Genomic DNA, 27502 nt, shown 5'->3' on the forward strand with positions numbered 1-27502 from the left:
TTTTATAGTAAGCTGCCGGCTGAAAGAGGCCACCTCCCTCTCCCCAGTCCATTTTATTTCCAGGTACATTTATTTTAGGGTTAGTAGCAATCAAAACAGATCGAGTGGCAGGTCTTTTTTGTATGGATAAGATGACTGTGTTCCTGCAGACTGGACACTGACAGCCGCGATGGAATTGGATCTCTTGAGCATTTCTTCCAAGGGCAGATTTGGGTAGTAAGCCAGGTAGAAGGCCAAAGCGCCCACGAAACTGTCACCAGCACCCTGTAATTAAAAGCACAATTGTGGACATAAGCATGTAGTCACCTGGTGCCCAGACTGTATTTGAGAAATATTTAAGTATACCTTTTATTGTAGAAGAGTTTTAGATTTACATAAAAAGTAAAAGGATAATACATAGGTTTCCATGTACCCCACATCCGGTTCTGGTAACCTCTGGTAATGTGGTGCATTTGTCATAATGAATGAAATGTTATTGATACTAGATGAATTCTGCTTTATTCGGATTTCACTAGTTTGCTTAATGTCCTTTTTCTGCCAGGATCTCTTCCAGTATCCTGGTATCCAGTATCCCTGTTACATTTAGTTGTCATGTCTCCTTAGACTCCTATGGGCTGTGACAGTTTCTTGGACATCCTTTGTTTTCTATGACTTTCATAGTTTTTTTTTTTTTTTTTAAGATTTTATTTATTTGACAGAGAGAGACACAGTGAGAGAGGGAACACAAGCAGGGGGAGTGGGAAAGGGAGAAGTGGGCTTCCCACTGAGCAAGGAGCTGGATGGGGAGCTCGATCCCATGACCCCAGAATCATGACTGAGCCAAAAGTAGATGCTTAATGACTGAGCCACTCAGGTGACCTGACCTTGATTGTTTTGAGAATTGGTCAGATATTCTGCAGAATGTGCCTCAGTTGGAATCTGTTTTCCTCATAGTTAGGCTGTGGTTAGGGTTTTTGGGAGGAAGACCACAGAGGTGATGTGTCGTTCTCTCATCACATTTATCAAGGGTACATACTGTCAAGAGGACTTGCCACTGAGAATGTTAATCTCGATTACTTGGCTAAGGCAGTCTTTGCCAGGTTTCTCCACTGTAAAGTTACTCTCCTCCCTCTTTTCATACTGTACTTTTTGGAAGCAAGTCACGAAGTGTAGTCCACGCTTAAGGGATAAGGCAGAGTATTATTTGGAATTCTCTATGGGAAATTTGTCTCCCCCTCTTCTGCATTTATTCAGTCACCTAATTATATCTGAATGAACTCATGGGTCTTTAAAAAATGTTTTGTATTTTGGGCTATAACCCAGTACTATAATTATTTTATTGCTCAGATTGTTCCAGCTTTGGCCATAGGGAGCTCTTTCAGTTGGCTCCTGTGTCCCTTTGACATAATCCCATTGCTTTTTTTTTTTTTTTTAAATTTTTTTATTTTTTTCAGCATAACAGTATTCATTATTTTTGCACCACACCCAGTGCTCCATGCAATCCGTGCCCTCTACAATACCCACCACCTGGTGCCCCCAACCTCCCACCCCCCACCCCTTCAAAATTCTCAGATCGTTTTTCAGAGTCCATAGTCTCTCATGGTTCACCTCCCCTTCCAATTTCCCTCAACTCCCTTCTCCTCTCCATCTCCCCTTGTCCTCCATGCTATTTGTTATGATCCACAAATAAGTGAAACCATATGATAATTGACTCTCTCTGCTTGACTTATTTCACTCAGCAGAATCTCTTCCAGTCCCGTCCATGTTGCTACAAAACTTGGGGATTCATCCTTTCTTTCTTTCTTTTTTTTGAGTGCTTTGCTTTCTGATACTATAAAATGCTCCAGGTTCATCTTGTATATTTCCTGCTTTTGTCCTAGAATTAGTGGATGCAGTACGTGGTGAGAGCTATTCAGATATTATTTTCAAACTAACTATAGGGACAAAACAGTCTCTCTCCCTTTTCTCTGAAGCTCCAAAGGTCTGAGTTGGTAAAGTACATATACGGACCCATAGAAATAGAAAATCCCAAAGTCTGTTGACTTCCGCCTCAGGCAGGGTAATACCTAGTCATGTGTTCACCGAACAAAAATCATTCTGGTATTTAATAGCTTTCAGGGTCATTTTCCAGTTTTTCCCAGTCTGTTGTTCCTTACACCAGGGGTTTTCATAACAAATCTTGAGGCTCTCCTTCGGCCTTCATGAAGAGCCTTGGCCTGCAAGATTGTTCCAGTTGCAACGGAAGTATTCAATGAGCTCTATGGCCAGGACAGTGACGGGTGCTAGTAAAGGGTTAGAAGACATTGTGGATTAAATGCTAAGTAGTGTGTCAAAGTTTGTAAATGTTATTGGATCCTAAGAAAGAGTTTGAAGACAGCCTCCTTGAAGAAGGGAGTTCTTCCAGATGAGACAGATTTATAGAGAAAGGAGGCCTCAAGGAACAAAGACACAGGAGGAGGAAGGAACAGAGTGAGCTCATGAGACAATGAATGGCTTTAAGGTGAATGACATTTCCCCTTGTTTACAGAGATAAAGCAGTCAGTATTAAACTTGCCAAGGAGTCATAGTAACGCAGGTGTGAATTCAACACTTTCCTTCCTCCTATAAATGTTTTCTGAGGGCCCAGAATGTGTCAGGCACCATCTAGATGCTTTGCAATTGTTTATATTACTCTTTCCTGGTGGAAACAATGGAGAGAGACACAGCTCTTGTCCTCCATTAGTTTACAGTGGAGCAAAGCAACAGTGTTAATATTTGGTTTTCTTATTTACAAGAAAGGGGGGCAGTATTTTCTCTTTTATGTATCTTTTAAATTATTGCTTAAGCTTATAGTTTTCCAAAAAAAACCTTAGGAGAATAAAAATATTTTATGAATAGGTAAGTCATATTTCTGTACCTCTCTCACATTTAACTTGTAGCCTACCCAGTGCAAAGGCACAGGGCTGCAGGGAAACATTCTAGAATCACTGCCAGAAATCAGTTTTATATAATCCTGTCGTCTAGTGGGCTGTTTAGCTGCAGACAAGATCTTTAGCAAAGTATAAAACACATTGTATGTATATCTGAAAAGACTATTGAAATAATTTAAATTGCTTCCCATTATAGCCAAAGCCAGGGAAACACAGTGTTTGGTGAAACTGTGTGTGTTGGAAGCATTACTTAGGCAACAGTGATTTTCACAACCTGATTTCCTTTCATTCTTAGTGCTATACACTGTGTTTGTAGAGACTGCAAAGGTCCCAACAAAGAAATTCAAGAAACAAAAAGACAAAACAGATCAATGTTTCTCATAAGCTTAGATGCAAAAACCTTAAAAAAGTTTAGTAAACTCTGTGTATGTGTGTATGTATGCGTGCATGCGTCTCATGACCAATAGGGTTTATCCCAGGAATGCAAGATTAATTTAATATTAAAACTAATTACATTTAAAACTAATTAACATTATGGGGCGCCTGGGTGGCTCGGTGGTTTAAGCCGCTGCCTTCGGCTCGGGTCGTGATCTCGGGGTTCTGGGATCGAGTCCCACGTCGGGCTCTCTGCTCAGCAGGGAGCCTGCTTCCCTCCGTGTCTCTGCCTGCCTCTCTGTCTACTTGTGATCTCTCTCTGTCAAATAAATAAATAAAATCTTTAAAAAAAAAAACTAACATTAAAATATCAGTGTAGTTCACTGAATTAAAAGCCTTATGATAATTTTAGAAGCAGAAAAAGCATTTGAAAAAATTCTACATCCATTTATAACAAATTTGAAATAGAAGGTATAAATTGATCTTCTTGATAAAGGGCATTTGTGAAAAATCCACAGTTATCATCATTCTTAATGAGAAAGATTGAATGATTTTCCCTTCATACTGGAAACAAATCAAGGATGTCTATACTCATTCTATTTGACATCATACTGGATTGCTGTTCAGTGCAATAAGGTAAGAAAAGAAAGAAAAGTCAACAGATTTGAAAGGAAGAAGTAAAACTCTTTCTTAGCAGATGGTATAAAAATCCTGAGAAATTCAGCAAAAAAGCTACTAGAAATAGTAGATTCAGCAAGGTCATAGGACACAAGGTCAATATAAAAAAATCAACTGTATTTGTATATAGCAGCAATGAACAGTAAAAAATTTAAATTATCAAAACACACCACTAAGTAGCATCAAAAATATGAATTATTTAGGGTTAAATGAATCTGTGCAATCTGAATGAATATGTGCAAAATTTATAGCTCTTACTATGGAAAGTAAAAGTGATTAATGAAAACAAATGGTGAGATAAACCATGTTCATGAGTTGGAAAACTCAATATTGTTAACATGTCAATTCTTCTTAAACTGATGCAAAGATTCAGTGTAATTCCAATAAAAAATCCCAAGTTAGAAATTTTTAGAAATCAGTTGGAAATACAAAGGACCTAGAGTAGATAAAACAATTTTGAAAAAGAACAAAGTTGGAAGATGTAAATTGATTTCAAGACTTACCATAAGATATAGTAATCAGACAGTGGAGATATTGATGTAAAGATAGACACTTAGATCACTTGAACAGAAAGAGAGTCTGTAAGTACCCCAGCAACTTATTTTTAACAAGGTAATTCAGTGGAGGGAAGGATAGCGTTTTCAACAAATGATGCTGGAAGAAATGGATATCCACATGGAAAAACATGCAACTTCAGACCATACACAAACATTAACTCCAAGCGGCCCAGAGACCCAAATATAAGGGTTAAAACAACAAAGCATCTAGACGAAAATTGAGGAGAAAGTATCTGTCACCCCGTGTTAGGCAGATTTTTTAAGATATCAGAAGCATAAAACACTTAACTGATAAATTTGACTTTATCAAGATTTAAAACTTTAAAAGAATACCAAAAGACAAGCCATGAACTGGGAGAAGATATTTGTAAAACACATCTCTCATGGGGTGGCTGGGTGGCTCAGTTGGTTAAGCATCTGGTTTTGGTTCAGGTCATGATCTCAGGGTTCTGGGACTGAGCCCTGTGTCCATGCTGCATGCTCAGCGGGGAGTGTGCTTGTCCCTCACCTTCTTCCTCTGCCCACCCCTGCTTGTTTTCTCTCCCTCTCTGTCTCAAATAAATAAAATCTTAAACCCATATATCTGATAAAACCTTCTTATATTTCAATAGTGCAAACCCCAAGACAAAAACCCCAATAAAAATTGGCAAAAGATTTGAACAGAGACTTCATCAAAGAAGATAGATGATGGCACATAAGTATATAAAAAGATGCTCAACATCATTAAACATTAGGGAAGTGCAGACTAAAAACACAATGAGATAACACTACATACCCATTAGAGAGGCTAAATTAAAAAGACTGAAAATACTGACTTTTGTTCCAGTGGAACAGCTGGAATTTTTATCTGTTGTGGGAATGCAAAATGATACAGACACTTTGGAAAATAGTTTCTGGCAGTTTCTTCCATCATTCAGCAAACACTTATCATATAGCCTAGCATTTCCCTTTTTAGGTATTTATGTAGAGGAATGGAAACATATGCACATAAAGATTTGCATGTGAATGTTTATAGGAGCTTTAAAACCGCTCCAGGTTGGAAATGATCCAGATGTCCTTGAACAGATGACTGTGGTACATCCACAGAGGGGAACACTACTTAGCAACAGAAAGGAACAAATTGCTTATACAACATGGATGGGTCTCAAAAGCATTATCTTAAGTGAAAGAAGCCAGACACAAAAGACTACATACTATCTTGCATGGTTTCATTTATATGAAATTCTAGAAAAGGCATATGTATATCAACAAAAAGCAGGCCAGGTGCTGGAGAATATCAACTCTACAGGGGCTGTACAGGGAAATTTCTGGAGTGATAGAAAGTTCTGTAATTATGATTGGTGGGTAAATGACTCTGCATTTGTCAAAACTCATTGAATCATACACTTAAAATGGGTGAAATCTTATGTGTGAAAATGATATTTCTTTTTTTTTTTTTTAAGATTTTATTTATTTATTTATTTGAAAGGCAGAGATCACAAGGAGGCAGAGAGGCAGGCAGAGAGAGAGAGGGAAGCAGGCTCCCTGCTGAGCAGAGAACCCGATGCGGGACTCGATCCCAGGACCCCGAGATCATGACCTGAGCCGAAGGCAGCGGCTTAACCCACTGAGCCACCCAGGCGCCCCTGAAAATGATATTTCAATAAAGCTGATTTTTATATAGGCAGGGTTGGAGGATGGGGGACATTGAGTCACGTAGGAGTGTAATGTAAGTTTTGAAAACTTCGGCAAAATCTAAGTGCCCTTGGTTTATTGCTGATTAAAGTGCATAGTTGGGATAGTTTTTAAGACTTACTGTGGGCCAGGTTAATTAAGTGTTATGATTGGCATATAGGAACCTATCAGGCCTTACATCGTGAGCCCTAATTCCACCTCTGTTCTCCTGTAGATGTTTCTCTTCTAGCGGTGTGGCTTTGAAGTCAGATCAGTATTTGAATCTTGGCTTTGCCACTTACAAGCTCTGTGACATTGGGAAAATTAATGTAATTTCTCTGTGACTTAGTTTTCTCACAAATAATGAAACAATTACTATCTCATAGGGATTTTGTGAATTTGTCATTCCTTGTTTCGCAGTTTTCTGACCCAAATTCAACTCACAGAACTCATGTTACTACTTTAACTTAACCTTCCCACCTCACTCCCCTATTCACTCCATCGCCTTGCCCTTTGCCCACCCGACTTTGTCCTGCCACGCCCCCCTTTCTGTGTCCAGTCATAAAGTATGATCATGCCACTCTTCTCTCATGTCTTCCTGCAAAACCCCTTTCCTTCCTTTCTTTATTTTTTTTAAAGATTTTATTTATTTGACAGAGAGAGACCACAAATAGGCAGAGAGGCAGGCAGAGAGAGAGAGGGAAGCAGGCTCCCCGCTGAGCAGAGAGCCTGACGCGGGACTCAATCCCAGGACCCTGGGATCATGACAGGAGCCGAAGGCAGTGGCTCAACCCACTTAGCCATCCAGGCGCCCTCCTTCCTTTTCTTTAGAAGGGCCTGTTCCCTTGTGTCTTCTCAGTGTATCAGTTTTGCCACAGCTACTTAAAATTGCTTTGATAACCTATGTGTTCAACCAAAAATCCCCATAAAAAGTTCAGTTTTTTATTTCCTGTCTGCCTTTGTAAATAGCGGGGTGCAGGTTAAATGTTCAAGTCCACGTAAAAAAAGAAATCTCCGTGCGGTGTGGTTGACCCATCCACAAATGCAGAGGTAATTTATAGAAGGGATGGATAAGAGATAAATTGTTAACAATCACTTGAAAATTGGCTCAGTGGGTTAAAGCCTCTGCCTTTGGCTTGGGTCATGATCCCAGGGTCCTGGGATTGAGCACTGCATTGGGCTCTCTGCTTGGCAGGGATCCTGCTTCCCTCTCTCTCTCTCTGCCTACTTATGATCTCTGTCAAATAAATAAATAAATAAAATCTTAAAAAAAAAAAAAGAATCCATGAGTCTGGGGTGCCTGTGTGGCACAGTCAGTTAACGATCTGACTCTTGGTTTTGGTTCAGGTCATGATCTTGGGGTTGTGAGATCGACCTCTGAGTCAGGCTCTGTGCCCAGTGTGGAGTCTGCTTGGGACTCCCTCACCCTCCCCCACTCCAACCCTGAATAAATAAATGAATCTTTAAAAAAAAAACTGAATTCACAAGTCTATACTGATTTTAAGTAGATAAATGAAAAAATAAATAACATAGAAGGGAAAAACTCTTCCTTAAAGTAGAACACCAATTAATAAATACAGGAAGTTTGAAAAATCACCACTTTGCAACCGTCATACTAATAATTGATTCAGGCAAGAATCATCAATGGATGCTTTTAAAGCTGCTGGATAAAGGTTTGATGAGGATATGATATTTACAAGTTTGAAAGTATCTCCATACAGATGGCCTATTCATAACCAATAAAGGTCTAGCAGAGAAACCTGGGGGACACCACCTTGACCAAGTGAGCAACAAACCAATCATGAGACAAACTGCCATCGCATGCTCCCTGATGTAGGGCCTTGACAAGGACATAATGTCACTTGTATAGTATGCCTGCCTAAAATGCATCACCTAACTCAGATCACAGGGAAGCACTGGACAAACCTAAATGGAGAAAAATGCTACAAAACAATGAACTTGTGCTTTTCAATGAACTTCTGCTTTTCAAAAAAATATCAATATCGTGAAAGACAAGGTTGAGGACCTGTTTCCTATTAAAGCAGCCTAAAAGAGCCTGACGATTAAATGCCATACAAACTCTTGGATTGCCTCCTGGACCGAAAAGATTATAAAAAGCACTTTTGAGACATTATTGGACTATGCCTATAAGATTATTTCAGTGTTAAGCTTCTTGAATTTGATCATTGTAGTTTTTTTTTTTAAAGACTTTTAAAATTTATTTATTTGTCAGAGAGAGAGAGGGAGAGAGCAAGCACAGGCAGACAGAGTGGCAGGCAGAGGCAGAGGGAGAAGCAGGCTCCCTGCCGAGCAGAGAGCCTGATGTGGGACTCGATCCTAGGACGCTGGGATCATGACCTGAGCCGAAGGCAGCTGCTTAACCACCTCAGCCACTGATCATTATATTGTAGTTTTGTTATGTCCTCATTCTCAGGAGGTCTCTCCCGAAGTCATAAGAGGTGTAGAGTCATGATATCTGCAACTTACTCTCAAATGACTTATCCAAAAAAAGTACATTTGTGTACTTTGAGAGGCAGCAGTAAAACAAATGTGACAAAATGCTAATCACTGGAGAAACTCTGTGGGGTATATAGGCCTACGATGACTTGTCAGTTTTACCTAGGTAAGCAGATATTTTAAAGTTTTTAATCAAAGTTGATTTTTAAAGCTTCTTTAGTAAAATCTCATCAGTCACTCTTTGTGAATTTACAAATGGGCCAATTTTAGCCTCGAGTAATTTTCCTTTCTCTTAATTCAATTAAGTGGACATCGACTCCAAGTCAGGGTGAACCAAATTGAGAGGTGCTCCTTCCTGCATGGAGAACCCCCATCTCATCATTTCATCCAGGAAGTTTCCCTTGCAATGAAGGACTGGGCAGTGACATCCACCTGAAAATCAAGGGGACTGGGAGGAACTTTCTGGCCGTGACAGTGACTGCAGAGCAACTGAGGTCCGAGATGGTAGCGGCAGCCCTGTGGTGACGGCACCCAGGGTCCCGACCTGGGATTGCAACTGGACTGCTGTTTTCAACCAAGATCCAAGAGCCTCGACTGAGATGACACCATATGTGGAAGTCTTATGGGAGATCAGAAAACTTGTCTAGTTCTTTCCTTGATTCCTCAGAGTTACACAACCCTTCTATAATATGTGATCATATATAATATATGCTCCATTAATGATTGCCAATGGGCCACTTCTCAGCTGCCCTGGTCCCAGGTGGGGTAGGGTGGGTATTGCTTGTTCTTCTTTGCAAAGGGAGCACCTATTGGGCCTCTGAGTCCCCAAACACAGCAAAGTAGGGAAGTCCTTGGAGGACCGGGGTCATCGACTCCAAACCACGAAGACCAGCAAAAGCTACCTTGAAAATCACATTATATCCCATGATGGAAAAGCTCTTTGAAATTTAAGCATGAAAAGGGGTGGAAAAATTAAGTACTCCTTAACCTTCACAGAGGAGTGGCAGCCTAAGGAAGGGAGTGAACGTTTATTGTGTGTTCTGCATCAAGGAGCTGCAAAGCTCGGTGCTCACATACACACACGAGACATTTCATCTTTACAACCACAGGCCCTCGCCCCCTGCAACACTTGCAGGGCCAAATCCTAGAGACATGAAATAATTCGTCCGGGGTCATATGGCTGGCAAGTGGCAGTCTGCACCCAGACCCAGCTGATTTCCACATTCTGTTGACATTACACCACAGAGTGACCGTTTGTGGGAAGCATAGCGAGGGCAGAAGGAAGGAAATCACCAAGTTAAGAAGAAGCTCTCTCCCATCTATCTCCTATTCCTCTGCCCTTCCCTCAAGACACGGTACTGGCGGCTGTGTCGTGTACAGGCCAACAGTCTGGGACAATCTGAAAACTCTTGGAGGCCCTGTCTCTGTCCCCTCTGTCTCTCCCATTGCCTCCCCAGTGCTTTGAGTTGACCTGCCCTGTTGGACCTCGTTCCACTGTGTTCATTTCCAAGGTGGCCAGCGAGGATTCGCTGAACTACATGTGACTTTCTTTTGTGTCTGTGAAAATGGAGGTTAGGTTGCCACAGCCCAGAGTTACTTGAGATTCATTCTCATTGTTGAATCTATTTATATCCCAGGGCTTTCAAGTGCCAATAAATTCCTCAGCTGTTGATTCACATCTTCAGTATAACTATTTTTATACATTGGTATGATTTTTTTTTTTAATGGAAAGTGCTTTAAAAGTGGAAGCTGCATTGTATCACTTTGACTTTCCTGTAAGGGAAGTACTTTCCAATCAATCATTCTTGGAATAATGGAACAGTTCTCATTGATACAACGTGATGGTTTTAACCTTTTACTGAAAATTATTTCTGTGCCAGAAGGGGTGATGGCATAATTCATCTTTCTTCCATAAAAATACCCAGGTGGCTACTATTCGCTGCCTTTGCACAGTGATTTCCTCTTAAGGAAGAGCCACTCTTACAGGGTGGACGGGGCCTTCACACTCCTGGGTTCGGAGAAATTCTGGTCTGCGGCATCCATGGAGGCAGATGGACTAGCAGTGGAGTGAAAGGACAGCAAAACATGCCCTATGGCCTACCTGAGCCCTCCAGGGGGGTGGACAGGTGGAGGGGCCCAGTACTCTGCGGGGCTGGTGGGGTAGGGAGCGTGACAGTCATGGGCAGCTAGTGAGGGGGCCCCTAGGGGAGCATCTGAGAGGTGGGAGCTCCTGAGGGCAGCACCCTAGAGCTGGGGTGTGGGGTTGGGATGGGCAACCTCTGGTCCAGTGCCTGAGGCAATGTTGCCCTTGGGAGGTTGTTACTCATTTCTGTTTTCCTTCCCTTCTGACCACTTCTCTGTCCAACTCTCCCACTCCCTACGCCCTCTCACTGCCCCTTGCCCGCCCAGAGCCCTTGACTATGACCATGGGTCTGCTCCCTCACTTACCAGCTCACTTCCGGTCTCTCAGGGCTCCGCTCTCTTGACAAGAAATGGGCGCCCACTGATAAACCTCATGGAGCTGGCAGCCAGTGCCCAAAGATGGCCGCTGGCACCATCCCGGCAGAGCATGCCCACACATTAGTCCAAGTCCAAGTGGGCTACATTAACTCTTTTGTCTGAGGTTCTGCACAGTGAGGCTCTTGGCTCGGTGCTGTGCCTGGGATGGCCTATATTTCCCAAGGCCTGGTGGAGAGGTGGGTGTGGTTGGGGCCCCGTGTACGGTGATTCAAGGTGGCACTGCACCAGGGGGCCCAGGTGAGGGGCGGGGGACTGTGGTCCGCAGGCCATGCCCAGCTCATCACGCTGTGTGCTTGGCCAAAGGGGCACCTTCTTCTAATCGGCACAAAGTGCCCCAGAGGTTGGCAACACCACCACAGGGTCCTGATTTTAAAGCTGAGGAAACGAGGATTAGAGGAGGTTAAGTCACTGGCCCAAGGGAAGAATAAAGGTGACAAAGGGCAGTCAGGAGTTGTACCAAGGTCATCTGTGTGGAAATTCAGCAACAGAGCAGGTGGAGAAGCTATTTTGGGAGACAGCGGGCTTTTGGCCACGGCTTGGCTTTTCCTACTTCCCCATGGGAAGGCTTAGGTTTTCTGTAGCTCTGAAGAAGGACGAGGATGACAAAGTGGAGACGGTGAATGTCTAATGCTGTCTCTCTGTACAGGGTCCCAACTTCCTCGGTGTGCTTGGGGCAGGAGCAGAGAAGAGACGGTGACCTTGCATTGCCCTCGTCAGGTGTGGGGGAGAGTGGGAGTGCGAAGAAAGCTAAGGTTTCAGGAAGCACCACCTCCGATGAACAGCCAGAGAGTCTAACCTGGTTAAGGAAGGAGGGGAGGTCAGGAGGGAGTCAACAGGTCAGGACAGTGACAGGAGTGAGGTAAGAGGTGAGAGAGCTGGTCGTGCCCAGAGAGCAGGATGTGGGGTGTCGGCCCATATAATGGAAGCCCGGCAGGCATTAACCATTCCTGAGAGTCTCCTGGGAGTGGGAGGCTGGAGGGGAGGGGCTGAGGTGAAGTGAGGGCATCTGGGAACTATGAGACTCGTTGATGGTTCACCCTCATAGCACTGAAGTTATCTGACAGGATGGCAGCAGCGGGGTGGAGAGGAAAATGGGGATGTCGCTCAACAGAACGGTCAGACATTGTAAGTGAATTGCACGAACCTCGAAGATGCAGGACATCTCTACAGGAGGGAGACGGGGGATGACTGGAGGCTGCAGCGAATGGGCTTTGGGGTAGGAGCAGCTCTGACCTGTGAAGGCTCTCTGGAGAGTTAAGGTTGTGAAGGAGCTTACTTATGAGGATGAGGACAGCCAGGGGGGCTGCAGTGGAAGGTTCGGGAGAGGGAGAAACACAGAGCAGCAAGGGACTCTCCGGAGTCCCGTGTCTCTGACTCTCCTTTGTCTCTACCACAGGGCCCTTTTCCTTCTCCTGCACTAACAATATTGGCACTCCCTTGGCTTCTGTCCTTGGCCCACTGCCCTCCTCCTTCCCCATAATTTCCAGGGGGCCTCTGCTGTTGTGTAGTTCTACCTTCAGCTGCTGTGAACACGATGAGCCCACAGCATCTTCAGTGCACACTGTCCTCTGTCTTCGGATTCGTGTATCCAGCTACCCGGGAGACTGCTCGACCAGGCTCATGTCCCCCGGCAGCCTCCCCTAACTCGGCATGCCCCAACTGAGCTCGCATCTCGGCCTGAGCACGCAGCCCCTTATCTTTCCCACACTGAGAGTCTGGGGGTCTTCTGGATATCGCCCTCCCACAGAACTAATGAGTCACCAGTTGCCAAGTTTATATCCTGGATATTTCTCAACTCTGTCCTCTCACCTCCAACCCTCCTCGCATCACCCTGCTTCATGCTCACGTCACCTCCAGAGGATGGCATTAAGCCCCCGACTAGTCTCCCTGACAGCCCAGACTGCTGTAAATCTGGCCACCTCACCTCCACGCCCAAGCCCTTTGAATGTTTCTCATCTTCCTCAGGATACAATTTTGGCTCTTCAGCATGGTCCACGAGGCTCCCTAGGACACATGCCCAGTTTCATCTCTTACCTCTTCCTATTCACCTACGGAAACTTGGGTCTTCATTCACGGAAATATCTCACTTGGACTCTTCCCTCGACTAACTCCCACCCATCTTCCAAGACTCCACTGAGCTATTAACTTAGTCATCACGTATTTACTGACTGGCACCACCTTCAAAGCACGGTGTCTTCCCTGATCCCCTGAGTCTGGGTGGGTGCCCTCCCACACGCTCCTGCCCTCCTCCTTGGCCCTCATCCCCTCAGACTAGCACGGCGCCGGGCTCACCGCCGAAAGGCGTGCTGACTGAAGGGAGGACTGTCAGGAGGACAGGTGCTGAGTGATCCGGAGAGGAGCACACTGTCCCAAGAATGCCCCTGGAGCAGGCATGACAGTGAGACAGACCCGTGAAAATTCTAGCTGGCAGAAAAGTGGATGAGTTAGAAGGCAGGATGGGTATTAAGTGTGGTTGGGAAAAAACCCGTGTGATGAAAATCCCCAAGGTAAGAACTTGCAGGCGGCTACCACAGATCCCAGACGATCTTGCAAGAATGATGTCACCATGAGGCTTCATTTCTCAGGAATCCGTCCCCACGCTGAATGACTCGTCACCCGAACTGCTGACGGACCCTCAGAGCTAAAACCCTTGCATTCTTCCTCGATGGCTTAACACATTCCATCTGACGAGCAGATACCACTTTCCTTTCTTTTCAGAACCTCTCCCTACACAAAGCTATTCAAAGCCCACACTGTGGACCCGAATTCCACAGCCAGGCTTGTGGTTTTAGAGGCCAGGGAAAAGGCAGATGGGAAGAAACATGACTAAATCCCAAATCAATGCACCATTTCTTCTCAAGAAAGAACTACCGCAAGGGGTTCAGGAAAGAGAGAACAAGGCCTGCCTGCCAGGATCCCTGCCTCCTCCGCCCCCACTGAAATGGCTCACCCTCGGGCTAGCGTGGGGGCCAGTCCTGCTCTGCTCCTGCTTCCATGTTCTGAGAATGGGCTCCTGCCTCGCTCCTGTCTGCAGAGGGCTGAGGCAGGAACCTCTGGCACGCCTGGGGAAGTACAAGTCACTCCTTATCCTTCAAAGGCTCATCACGGACTGGCGAGAGCCCTCGTGTTGTGTTGTGACCCTTGGGGAAGCAGGACAGAGGGAACAAACAAACGCGGTTTTAAGTCCTGCCTTTTTATTAGCCATGCGTCATCTTCTACGAATGGCTAATTCAGCATTTTTATACCTACAGGGGAGCCCCGCTGGGCATAGCAGAGGAAAATGGTTTTCTCAACTGGGAACATGTTTTCTCAGCTGGGACAATGCAGTCAATGATCTGGAATCAAATGGACCCGAGTTTATGTCCTGATCTCAGCACCCTGGGAAGTTCCTCAACTTTCTCTGTGACTGTCTGTCAAATGGGACCCTCCCTCGTACGGCTACTGTAAATGCTGAATGAGAGAATGTATAGGAAAGGCCTCGCCCAGCGCCTGGCAGAGCCGGTGCTCCACAAGGTGGTGGGGGGGGTGGGGGGGGCGTAGATGGCATCATTTCAGAGGACCCCTTTGTTTGTTAAGGGGATCCCTTCGAAATGAAAGCCCATGACCAGACAAGGGTTCTAAGGGACAAAGAAGGCCGTGATCCTAGGGCATGACCCAAGGCTCCCAGGGGAAGGAGTTATGCTGTGACCAGCCTTACGCTGCAGGTCGCTTTCACAGCCAGGAAGAAACAGCAGCCAGTGTCCTGCGGCTCTTAATCATGAGGGAGGCCAGGGTCCCGAGAGTTCTAGTAGTGGCCGCCTGTAGGTGCTGGGGTCTGGGATATCTGCTCCTTTGTGGGGGCGGGGAGATGTTTTAGGAGACCTTCAGGGAGGCCGTAAGAGGAAATGAAGGACATGTAAAGGGAAGAGTGTAAAGGTACTTCTAGTCAGCGTAAGACTGGGGAGACCTGGCAAATGTTCTGCTTTCACCTGGGGTGAAGGAACACAGGGAGAGCAACGCGTGAGGCTGCTGGGGGAGCCTACAGCGGGGAGCGGCTGGAGGACAGTGAGCGGGGCCCCTCCACCAGCACCGCGGCTTATGATGGAAGACTCCGCTTTCCATCACAGCAAGCCAGGGACAGTGTGATTTTGGAGGACACTCCTCTAGCCGTGCTGGCATCTGAAGTTGGGGCCCATCCTGGTTAGTGATGGCCACTGGGCCACCTGATCCGTCCTCCCTACGGGACTGACCTCACCACGCACTCCGAGTGTGAGCAGAGAGAGAGAGGCCCTGCCTGACCCTGCCTGACCCTGCCTGACCCTTCATTCCATCCAGGCCTCGCATTCTTAACTGGGGTGGCCCCTCCCCAACGGGGTGAAAGTTCAGGCTTGTGTGGTGGGGAGGGGGGTGTGGTGAAACATTTTTTTTTAGATATTACAATGATTTGTGGCTCTCTGGAGGGACAGTAGGTAAATGTCTCTCTCTACCTAGAAAGAGAGAGTATCTGTGGTACTAAAATTTCATGGGAGAAAATGACAAATAGGAAAAAAAAAATCTTAAAAGGCTCAGTTGGGGTGGCAGTGATTACCACAGACAGGTTGAGAAACCCTGAAGTACAGCCTTGTGTCCCTGAGAACACGCCAGTGGTAGCCTCGTTAGGATCTGCTGGTGCGCCAGGAACCCTGACCCAGGGGTGCCTGCATGACACAGTCAGTAAAGTGTATGACTCTTGATTTCAGATCAGGTCATCATCTCAGGGTCATGAGATCAAGCTCTGTGTCAGGCTCCACCGTCCGCGCGGGGTTGACTTGAGTTCCTCTTTCCTTCTCCCTCTGCCCCTCCCCCCGCCCTCTTTCTCTAAAATAAATAAATATACCTTTTTAAAAAAAAATGTCCTAACCAATCTCCAAACTGCAAGGCACACTAGACAGGTGTTGGCAGTCCCTGGTTGCTTTCTGCTGAGCCAAAAGCCCTACCTCTCCCAGCCAGTTCCTCTCCTGAGCCTCAGTCAGGTCTCCATGGCCCCCAGTGGGCCCTTGGCAAGCCTCACGTCTGGAGTGAGGACTTTCCAAGGAGATTAGAACTGGTGGGGCCTGGCCTATCTTCCCAAGGTAGGAAAGTGTAAAGATTCTCCCCTAGGCAGACACCAGTGAGTCTGACGAGCATACCACGAGATAGGATGATGCTTCCACAAGAGTCCCATGTCACAGCTCAGATCTGAATATCTCTATTTTCTCTTATCAGCGCATACTGACATCATAAGGATGAGATCAATCACATCCTTTCCAACCTCAGCCTTCTGGCCACCCTAACCAGATCAGTTCAGAAGCATCGAGATGGATGGAGAGAATCCAGCTTCCTTATCACAACTGTGTAAGAGCTACTGATTTTATTCTAAGTAAACCTGTAGAGAACACGGGCAAATCATTATGTCATAAATGTCCATGACTGTGGCTTCAACAATTAGCTACCTTTGTTTATTACATTTGAATTTCAACTATTAGGCTGAGATAGTCAGCTTTTAAAACGCTGTGTGATTGAGAGCCAATATTTCCTGCCTTATTAATGTATTTCAAATGATTATTATTTCATATTAATCAAGTATAAAACTGCATGCAGTGAAGTACTGATGATTTTTATCCCTGTCTTTTAAATAGGCACAGTATTTTCCCAGCTCTACAATTTATAAGCTATTCGATTAAAAGAAAAAAACCACCTTTTGGGGAGGCTGGGTGGCATGGTTGGTTAAGTGTCCAGTTTTGGCTCAGGTCATGATCTCAGGGTCATGAGATGAAGTCCCACATCGGGCTCCGTGCTCAGCGCAGAGTCTGCTTGGGTCTCTCTCTCCCTCTCCTTCTGTCCCCCCTGCCCCTCCCCCAGTTCTCTCTCAAATAAATAAATAAATAAATCTTAAAAAAAAAAAACAACCCACCAAAAAACACCCCCCTTTTTTTTGAAAGTCAGCTCTAGGCACACATTTTTGAGCAAAATCATTTCATATTCCAACTCTATAATTAACCAATAGCTTATTATTGCATAATCAGCCAATAACTTAATCACATTTAATCAATTAGATTCATACCTAATCTCTTGATTTTAGCTGGCACTTTGTGTGAAAAGTGAAGTTGACGTTGGTCTAGTGGGAACGGCTCTGCGTTGCGAAAACTGCATTCCTAACAAGCACTAAGGCAACAGAATTAACTTCCTGCCCAGATACGTGCACTGAACAGTCTGTAAAGTTTTAACGTGAAATGATAAATGCATCATGAGCTTGCTGTTGAAGAATTCCTGTGGTGAAGGTGTTTGTAAAGGCTAATCTCTAAGGGCACCTGGGTGGCTCTGCCTTCGGCTCAGGTCATGATCTCAGAGTCCTGGGATCGAGCCTCATGTTGGGCTCCCTGTTCAGTGAGGAGTCTGCTTCTCCCTCTGCCTCTCCCCCATTTGGTGTTTTCTCTCTCCCTCTCTCTCAAATAAATAATGTCTTAAAAAACAAAAAGCAAAACCCGGCTAATCTCTAAGGCAAAATCTACCACATACTCTCCAGCACAGACATGTTCACTGGTCTGGCTTTGAACTCTTGGTTTCTATAGATTTGGTTTGCTTGAGGAATTTTCTTTTTGGTCCTCTCTGCAATGATTACTGTGCGGCGATGGACATTTAGCATCCTTCTTGAAGGTCATGACTCCTTTGCATAGTGCTGAAATGGGTGGTTTTAGTCCAGACCCTTCGGCTGCCAGCATGTGACAAGTTCTGCTTATGAGAGCTTCAGTGCACACACACAGAGTCCGTCCTTACCAATCATCACATAGAAAAGAGCATGTCTGAAAATGGCTATATTTTTCTAGACCTTGTAGCCGTTCATCAGGCAGGGGTGTTCCTCTCTTAGCACCAGATAAACAGCTGGGCTGAAATGGCAGAATCTTAGGCATGTCCACTAAGACGATGAAGCAGTCGTTATATAGACAAAAAGATGGATATAGCCAAGGAAATTATAATTTTTTCTAAGTTTTTGCCCTGGTATAATGCTCAGATTACCAGAATCCTGTCTGCAGAAATGCCAGTAGCATACCAATATGCTTTACAGAGCATATTTGCAGATGTGATTCACTTTGAGTCTCATTACAGTCCTGTGACATAGGCAGGATAGGTCTTTGATTTTTCAGGTGAGAAGCCAAGTGTGAGAACTTGCTCAAGGTCAAAGAGCCGGCTGGTGGAAGTGGATGCCTCAGCTGAGGTAGGTCTCTGGAGAGGTCCTCTGGGAGAGGCCGTATATGGACCCCAGCTTTGCTCAAAAAGATTTCAAAACTTTTTCTTTGGAATCCTTTCCAAATCTGTAGCACATCTTTGAATATCTTCAATGGAGGCGATATCTCATCTTCTAAGTCACTGGTTCTCGAACTAGAGTAGAGCGAGCATCAGAACTACCTGGAGAACTTGTTAAAACATGGATTGCTGGGCCCACGCCCAAGTTTCTGATCCAGTAAACCCACTCCCAAGTTTTCTGATCCAGTAGGGCCCAGAAGATGTTCCCAGGTGATACTGATGTAGCTAGTCCAGAGCTGCATTTTGAGAACCATTATTCTAAGGAATTATTTCTGGAAAGAGGGAATCATTTAAAACCAGGTCTAGTGATGACAGTGGAGATGAAGCTAGTGAATTCCACCATTGGCCAAGATAGTGGGCAGCCATAAAGACCACCACCTCTCCCGAGGGAAATTCGACTAAAGAACTCCAAAAAGGTTCTAAATCATGGTAGGTTGGTTGGACTAAATGTGAAGGTTCCCAAGATCACTACCTTAGAGGGGATTTCACTCTTTCAGGTGTGTACTAAAGAATTTTTCTCTGGCACAGTGGTACATGTGAAATGTGTGTTACTCTTTCATTTCCCAGCTTTAGGAAAAGAATAGAAACCATGGAGGGGACATCCAGGGATGAATCAGTATCAGGGAAAAATTAATAGCTATTTATGGTATCTGACTAGTCAGACTGATGTAGTAGAGGTCCTTTCTGGGCTACCAACATGATGGGTGTGGAAGATGGGGGGAAAACGTGGACTCTTCCTACCCTGACTGTTGAGAATAGAATGGAAAAGGTGAAACATCTAATTTTGGATGCCAAAGACAAGCACGCAACATGTTAAGGGGAAAGAAAATTCCAGCAGGCAAGAAAAATGAACTGTCTTAGGCACTTAGGCTGGGAGTCAATCCTTAGTGTCACAGAAGGGAAGAAAAAGAGGCAGAAGACTGCCTAAATATTCGTTCTAATTTTATTTTCAATTCTACATTACATTAAACTCTCCTTGTACTCCTCTTTAATTTACAGCAACTGCTGACACAAATTGGTGTGCCTTCTCTTCTTTGACATCAGTATTTCTCTTGAATTATGCATTTCCATCTTGAATGAGGTTTGGGGGCTAAAGCCATCTTTATTTTAGATGGATGAAAACAGAGAGGGATCAATCGGGGGTTGAGCGTAAAACCAAAGTAAGGTGGGGTCAATATACGTTCAAGGTAGTATCACACTGCCCCAAAACACTATAAATGGTATTCAAAAATAACACTGGTCTTTCAATCTTCAACATACTGATTAAAATTCAACTATAAGAGAGTAAGAAAAACTCTTATCAGCCTTCCTCCCAGAACTTCCAGATTCCTCACTTACTGATACTCTGTAAGTTTTTGGCAATCATGTGTAAGAGTATGGACGATTATAATAATCACATCAATTCTATTTGATCGGCATTGCACATTGGTTGTGGTGTTCACCCTCAGAGGTCAGCACCACGGACCGATCTGGCTCCAGTTTTGGTGTTATATGGCTCCTGGTCCAAGTCAACCAATGGTCCATGTTGACAGAAGTCATTTGCTGGCTCCATCTGGGGCCTGATTGATTCAGTTTCTGGTTTTTGATGTTTCTGGGCTGGCCAGTCATGCCAGTAATGAAATAGGGCATTTTAAAAAATATATTATTTATTTGAGAGAGTGAGAGAGAGAGAGAACAGGAGGAAAAGCAGAGGGGGAGGGAGAGACATGGGGAAGGAATCTCATGGAGACTCCATGCTGAGTGCAGACCGGGTTGTGGGGCTCGATCCACAATGCTGAGAACATGACCTGAGCCTAAACCAAGAGTCAGATGCTTAACCAGCGGAGCCAGCCAGGCGCCCTGAAATGGGGCATTTTGATGAAGCTATTTTGAGTTAGCACTTGCATCAAAATGACTATGTGAAATGCAGACCTACTGTCTTGAATTACCAAATAACATACAGAACAGACCTCCCTGTCCCCGTATCCTTTTCTGTACCTCATGCCACTCTCAGCCCAAGCCTGGGCTCTGCCCTAAAAGCAATCCTCAGCCATCTCAGAAAAGTCTCCATTTTTAATCTTTCCCGGGTCACACAGTCCACCCCAGGAGTGGGAATTGGGGATAAGGTGAAAGTCTTTGTACACTGCTTGATGGTTTAGAAAGGGGGAGAATTTTATGTTTTAGTTATCACAGTTTTATTTTTAAAAGATTTTATTTATTTATTTGTCAGGGAGAGAGAGAGTACGAGAACAAGCAGGGGAGCCACAGGCAGAGGGAGAAGCAGGCTTCTCATGAGCAAGGAGCCCTATGCAGGTCTTGATCCCAGGACCCCAGGATGACGACCTGAGCTGAAGGCAGCCTCTTAACCGAATGAGCCACCCAGGCGTCCCTAGTTACCCGTTTAATGTGAAACGTGTTTTGGAATCTGTATGACCACACAAAAGCAGCTCGAGCATAATATTGTTTAGCTAAAACTGGCTGTGCCCAGCAGCCAAGGCATGACATCACTTCTTCCCTAGAAGAGCAACCAGTGCTCGACCAGCCTGAAGAACATGTGAGGGTCTCTCGTCAGCCTAGGACTGGTGGGCCATGAGGCCAGGGAGCCCAGTGGCTGCCCTAGCCCACCCCTCTGGTTCAGGTTCAGGTGCCACTCTGAGTCACAGCACTCACTGCTCTTCGGTCTGGCTGGCCACAGAGGATGGCCTGTGGAGACTTCAAACTGGTTAAAAAACCCTATTCTGGTCAAAAATGTCTGTGTTGGATTAATTTATTCTATAATTTAAGGAATTCCATTATTGGAATGGAATTAATGAGAAAAGTAGAATCCTAAGTGTGAGCTAAAACTGGAATAAAAAAAGGCCCATTCTTCAGGCAACATTAATGGAAGCTTTGTATATAAATAACTTTATATCTTGGTGACTAAATGGCACTTACAACTAAAATGTCTGTGAGTGATTCACTGGGTTCTAAAGACTGGCCTTGCCTTCTGTGGTCAGCCATCTTTCTTCTTTGTGACGCCACTATTCTAGACAGAAAACAGCTAATCCGATATGATTTAGTATCTCACAAAAGATTCTGCTAAAACATTTTCTGCCAAATGGTCATCTTCTAACAGCTGCTTTTTTATGTCAGTGAGAGGTACCTGAAATAAAATCATTGTTCTCTCTGAAAACCGCGTGCTCCATAATACAGAGCTACCAGGTTATTAAACAGTAAAGACATCTGATAATATTAGCACCAACCACAGATTCCACTTCTGCTGATGCACAAAATTTTGAGTAATTAGTCATTGCACAATATTGTATTTATATCCTTTTTTTGCTTGAGCTGTTAGGCCACAAAATCAGTAGGCAGTTGCTGTTATAAAAGGGTTCTCTGGGTTATTTATAATGTTTCTGGTTCCTTACAGTTGCTGGTTCACTCTCGGGTTTCGGGCTAGTTGTACACCGTGGAAGCGAAGGATGGAACTGAACAATTGTTCTGAGAATCTCACTGCTGAAGGTTGGTGTGGATGAGTCACGACAAGCTGCGGGCGCCTTGGCTGCCATACCTGGGGTTTTGTTCACACGACCCAAATTCGTCACATACTGGCTGATTGGTCCCTTTGTCAGGGCGAGAGCGTGTAGTTAGGTGAAGGCTGTGTTTGTACCTGGAAAGCTAGTGTCTCAGGCACAGGTGGTAGGGGAGATACCCCAATCAGCACTGTGTTGTGTAAGAATTCCCTTCACATGCTGTTTTACTTTAAGTGAAGGATAAATTTCTGCTCCAGATGCTTCTCTGTTGCACAGATCAGTGACTCCCCGAAGTGGGGGTGGCAGGCAGCCAGACGTGCTCAATGGAAGGGCATGCAGGGATCGCTTGGGTATTTCATTTTATTTTCTGTAAACTACACCTCTGTCTTCCTGTGCCATCTGCGGAGAATCACCAACGATATACTGTTTCTGTTGGGAGTAGGTCTTGGTCCTTAGGTGAGTAAAGGCTCAAAAAAGATGCTAACAATCACGGACACTGGTAGAAGGATCTATTGGTTTTTCCCATGAAATAAGCATCTTACTTGGTCCCCACATCCTTTTGTTTTAAAGGAAATGACCTACTGTTATGTTCTCTGAATTCTTAAGACTTCTTTTTTTTTTTTTAAGTCTTTTATTTATTTATTAGACAGAGAAAGAGAGATCACAAGTAGGCAGAGAGGCAGGCAGAGGGAGAAGCAGGCTCCCCGCTGAGCAGAAAGCCCAATGCGGGGCTTGATCCCAGGACCCTGAGATCATGACCTGAGCTGAAGGCAGAGGCTTTAACCCACTGAGCCACCCGGGGAACCCCTGAATTCTTAAGACTTCTTTTTTTAAAAAATAATTAAAAAAATTTTTTTATAAACATATAATGTATTTTTAGCCCCAGAGGTATAGGTCTGTGAATCGTCAGGTTTACACACTTCACAGCACTCACCACAGCACACACACACCCCAATGTTCATAACCCCACCACCCGAATTCTTAAGACTTCTTAAACTCACTTCTGAACATCCGCATTGCCACCTCCCTCGTCCAGGCTGCCATAACCTGTTAGTAGACAGATCACTGCAACAGTCTGGGTGGCTCTCCCTGCCTCCAGGATTGTAATCTCCAATTTATTCTTTTTATTTTATTTTTTTAAAGAATAAATTAGAGTGCAAAGCGGAACTTGAACACGGACTTGAGCCCATAACCCTGAGAGCAAGACGTGAGCCACCCAGGTGTCCCCCAACTTATTCTTTATAAGCAGCCATCTGAATCTTTTAATGGAGTACAAATCTGGTAAGATCTATCCCTGCTTAAACTCTTCAGTGGTTCCCCATCGCTCTCGGGGGAACATGTAAATTTCCGGTTATGGCAAATGCAGCCCTTCATAACCTGTCCCTGTTACCCAGATGCGCCTCATTCTTTTCCATCCTTCGTTGTACTGTAAGTTCTTTCCACACAGAATTACTTGAAAAGCACCCACGCTGACATGCTCTCTCAGCTCTGGACCTTTCATGAGCTGCTGCCTCTGCCTGGGTTACCCTTCCCCAAGCTGACTTATCCTTTAGCTCACCTTCCCTTGCCCTCTGCAAGCAGGGTCGCAGGCTCCTGAGGCCAGCGGGGCTCCTCAGTCCCCATCACCGCACTTCTCATTCAACCGTGGGCTACAGACTCCTCCAGACTCCAGCTCTTTGGGGCCAGGGACTGTCTTATTACACCAGTGGCCCTATGACACTGGTGCACACCTGCTGTTTGCAATGCAGAAAATTAAAATACAGTGTGAGGAGTAAGTGTGTGCACAGTGGGGTGCTTCTCACCCCGTTTTGCCATAACGTCTCACAGGAGTCTTTTCTGTTTCTTAAAGGACTGTCACTTTCTGTGTTTAAAGGACAGTTTTTCAGTTCTCAAGGTCACTTTAGTTTTATCGACCTGGAACAAGAATAAGGTGTCAAGCAACCTCAGGATCCCAGGCTTCTCTCTCTAAGCAGATTTTTTTTTTTTTTAAGATTTTAATTATTTATTTGACAGAGATCGCAATTGGGTAGAGAGGCAGGCAGTGATGGGGAGGAAGCAGGTTCCCTGATGAGCAGGGAGCCGGATGCAGGGCTTTATCCCAGGACCCTGGGATCATGACCTGAGCCGAAGGCAGAGGGTTTAACCCACTGAGCCACCCAGGTGCCCCAGTTTTTTTTTTTTTTTAAGATTTTATTTGAGAGAGACACACACACACACACACACACACACATACAAACAGAGAAACAGAGACACAGAGAGAGGAGAGAAAAAGAGCACATAAGGGGAGGGAGAGGGAGAATCCCAAGCAGACTCCCAGCTGAGCACGGAGCCTGACACTGGGCTCGATCCCACGACCCTGAGATCATGACCTAAGCTGAAACCGAATGGGATGCTCAACTAACTGAGCCACCCAGGCGCTCCTCTCTCCAGCAGTTTTAAAAGACATGAATAGAAAAGAGATGGTGTAATATATTGTCTTCTAGGGGTTCCAGAAGGAGACATTTGAGGAAGTAGGGGAGGCAATAATAAAAGAGAGAATGCCTAAGAACTGTTCAGATTTGAAGAGAAACACAAATACTGAGGTTCAGGAAGAACAGAGTCAGGAACAGTATAAATGAGAATAAATTCAGATGTGGGCTCATTTTAGTAAAACTGCAGAATGGCAAAGATCAAGAGAAATTCTTACAAAACCCTATTGTTCTTCTGCTCAAACGTGTTTCTAAAAGCTAGGTTCAGACACAGGCTGCGTCTTCATGGCACTAAGCATCCTAAGCCAAGAGGTCACATTGTGTTTGTGACATTTTATTTCTTAAAAACTACTTGTAGCAAAAATAGCAAAATACGAAGCAATAACAAAGCTGGGTGACGGGTCCACGGGTGGTCATGATCTTGTTCTCTGCACTTTTCAGTGTCATTGAAACATTTCACAGCTTATGAAGAAGGAAGGAAGGGAGGACACAGGCAACCTGACTGGCCTTGGGACAACGGAGGGGAGTAGTCAATGTAAGTATTCAATGCAAATTAGATTTCACGTACAACTGAATCTACACAGTTAGATTCCCACATGCTAAAACTGAAAGAGCAGACTAAGTAGAGGAAGATGGTTTTCGTTTTCTTTTTAAAAAAAATTTTGGGGGCTCCTGGGTGGCTCAGTTGGTTAATCGACTGCCTTCAGCTCAGGTCATGATCCCGGAATCCTGGGATCGAGTCCCACATCAGGTTCCCAGCTCCATGGGGAGTTTGCTTCTCCCTCTGACCTCCCTTCTCATGCTCTCTCACTCTCTCTCTCAAATAAATAAATAAAATTAAAAAAAAAAATTTTGGCGGGGGAAGATTTTATTTATTTATTTATTTATTTATTTATTTATTTGAGAGAGAGCAGGAGCAAGCATGCAAATATGAGCAGGGTGGGGAGGGATGGAGGGAGAATCCTGAAGCAGGCTCCCTGCTGAGTGTGGAGCCTGACTCCGGGCTGGGTCCTAGGACCCTGAGATCCTGACCTGAGCCAAAAGCACATGCTTAACCAACCGAGCCACCCAGGTGCCCCGGAAGATGGCGTCCTTAACTGGGAATAGGACAGTCATGGGAAGTCACTTAGCAAATGTAACCATGATCTTTCTTTTCCTAGTTTTCATTTTTTTAAAAAAAGGTTTTATTTATTTATTTGAGATAGAGAGAGCGAGAGAGCAGGAGGAGGGGAGCAACAGAGGGGGGAAGCAGGCTCCCCACTGAGCAGAGAGCCTGATGTGGGGCTTGATCCCAGGACCCTGAGACCATGACCTGAGCCGAAGGCAGAGGCTTCACCGACTGAGCCACCCAGGTGCCTGTTTTTATTTGTTTTGACCAAAGGAAGGAAAAGGATATAAAACTTTGTTTTTAGAGACCCTTTCAGGGGAAATGTAATTTACCTAACCTCTGACCCTCTCTATCCCCAAATCTTGTCCCTTTCTCAGGGTTGTACCACAGTACAGAGCCCTCCTATCATGTTTAAAGGAATGGAAGGAGGAGGAGGAAAGTGCGAGTGACCACCCAGCCCTTTACACCCTGTCCCGCAACAGCACGTTTTACTCACATACACAGGCACGCACGACACTTGTACTACCAACAGTCTATTCACACAGCGCAGACATCCTCAGCATGGAATATACACGAAGTATACACACCAGTAACCTACAACATACATGCTTTCACACCAAGGCAGAGAGAAGTCTGCCAAGGCTCTTTTCTCATTTCCTTGGTCACCTCTGTCAGCAGGTATGGCCCCGGCACGGAGGGCACTGGGCGTGGCTCCAGCTCCCTGGGCTCTCCAGTTTGGCTCTTTTCGCCTCTGAATTTCAGGTCTACCCAAGAAACATCTTCACACACTGGAAACCCCTGAGAAGCACCATAGTCTAGTCCTGGCAGTTCTGCTCCGGAGGACACGAGTGTAGCATCCTAGCAAGTGGGCAAGGCGCAGATTGCCATCCTGCCTCCGTGTGATCACACTGCTTGAGGAGCAGGGGGGCGGGGGGGGAGCATAGGGGGAGGGGGAGGATAGCGGTAGGAAGCTCCAAGCAAGCTCCTGGAACCTTTACCCAGGCCTTCTTCCTCGGACAGGGACTGTTTCCCATCCTTTCAATTAGGTAGTGCCCATAGAACGCTCTAAATCTAGATTTAGATTTTGCTCTCTTGGCTTTTGCTGAGGTTTTGACAGTTTTTTTTTTTTTTTTTTTTCTTCTCTACATCCTCCCGCCACCTCCACGCCCCTCTTCTCCACTACCATGGCTCTTTTGAATCTCTGGCTGCATCTGAGCTCTGAAGCAGGGTTGGGGACCCGGAAGACGTGGGCACCAGGCACATGTACGTGCCTGTCCAGGTCTGGCTGTGGGAGGTACTTTAGGAAAATGGAACACACAGCCCGGTGTTTGGCCCTGGTCCAGTTCCTCAAAGTGAAGATGACATTTCTGGTAGGCAGTTACAAACAGATTTTTAGAGCCCTGGGTTTTCAACGGATCACATGCAGGATTACAAAAGATAATGTAAAATATTTAATTCTGCCTGATTAGCCAGCAAATGAGGTGATCTGCTGATACGGAAGTAATGTAATAGAGCTAACACGGACCCCCGGGCATGGCAGATGGCTCGTGCCTTGTCCATCAGTCTGTTCAGCAATCACCTTGTCTTCTGTCCTTTCTTTATATTTAGTCAACTTCTTTTTGTCATCTTCATCTTTTCTGGCAGCCAGAGTCGGCAGAATTTGCTCAGATACCACGTCCATTTTATCGATGTCATTCCTAAGGAGAAGAAGGATCTCAGCCGGGTTTTCTGTATTCTATGATGCTGGTTTCAGAGAGGCCATCTACCCTCTGTAACTTAATTTTGGCCTGGCCTTTCTATCATGCAGGTAAAATAATCTAAGGATATATATTTTTTAATTTTTAAAGATTTTTTTTCCAAGATTTTATTTATTTATTTGACAGACAGAGATCACAAGTAGGCAGAGAGGCAGGCAGAGAGAGAGGAAGGGAAGCAGGCTCCCCGCTGAGCAGAGAGCCCGGTGCGGGGCTCGATCCCAGGACCCCGGGACCATGACCTGAGCCGA

The 27502-nt window shown here is 45.1% G+C and overlaps 2 protein-coding genes across 4 annotated transcripts in view; both read right to left on the reverse strand.

Annotated features, from left to right (window-relative positions):
- The window catches only part of RBKS (ribokinase), an 85734-nt gene continuing 58232 nt past the window's right edge, over positions 1-27502 (reverse strand). For all 3 annotated transcript variants that reach the window (XM_047746402.1, XM_047746403.1, XM_047746401.1), the window contains one exon: positions 1-264. In XM_047746402.1, coding sequence (XP_047602358.1) covers positions 91-264 — 174 coding nt within the window. In that variant the 3' untranslated portion in view covers positions 1-90. The remainder of the gene's footprint in view (positions 265-27502) is intronic.
- Positions 10351-13957, reverse strand: LOC125109447 (uncharacterized). The gene is made up of 3 exons (XM_047746404.1): positions 13421-13957; positions 13053-13132; positions 10351-11924 (listed from the first exon to the last, which is right to left on the reverse strand). Exons 1-3 carry the CDS (start codon positions 13704-13706, stop codon positions 11631-11633), a joined length of 660 nt encoding a protein of 219 aa, XP_047602360.1. The 5' UTR covers positions 13707-13957; the 3' UTR covers positions 10351-11630.

This window comes from Lutra lutra, chromosome 9 (assembly GCF_902655055.1).
Source record: "Lutra lutra chromosome 9, mLutLut1.2, whole genome shotgun sequence".
Taxonomy (NCBI): domain Eukaryota; kingdom Metazoa; phylum Chordata; class Mammalia; order Carnivora; family Mustelidae; genus Lutra; species Lutra lutra.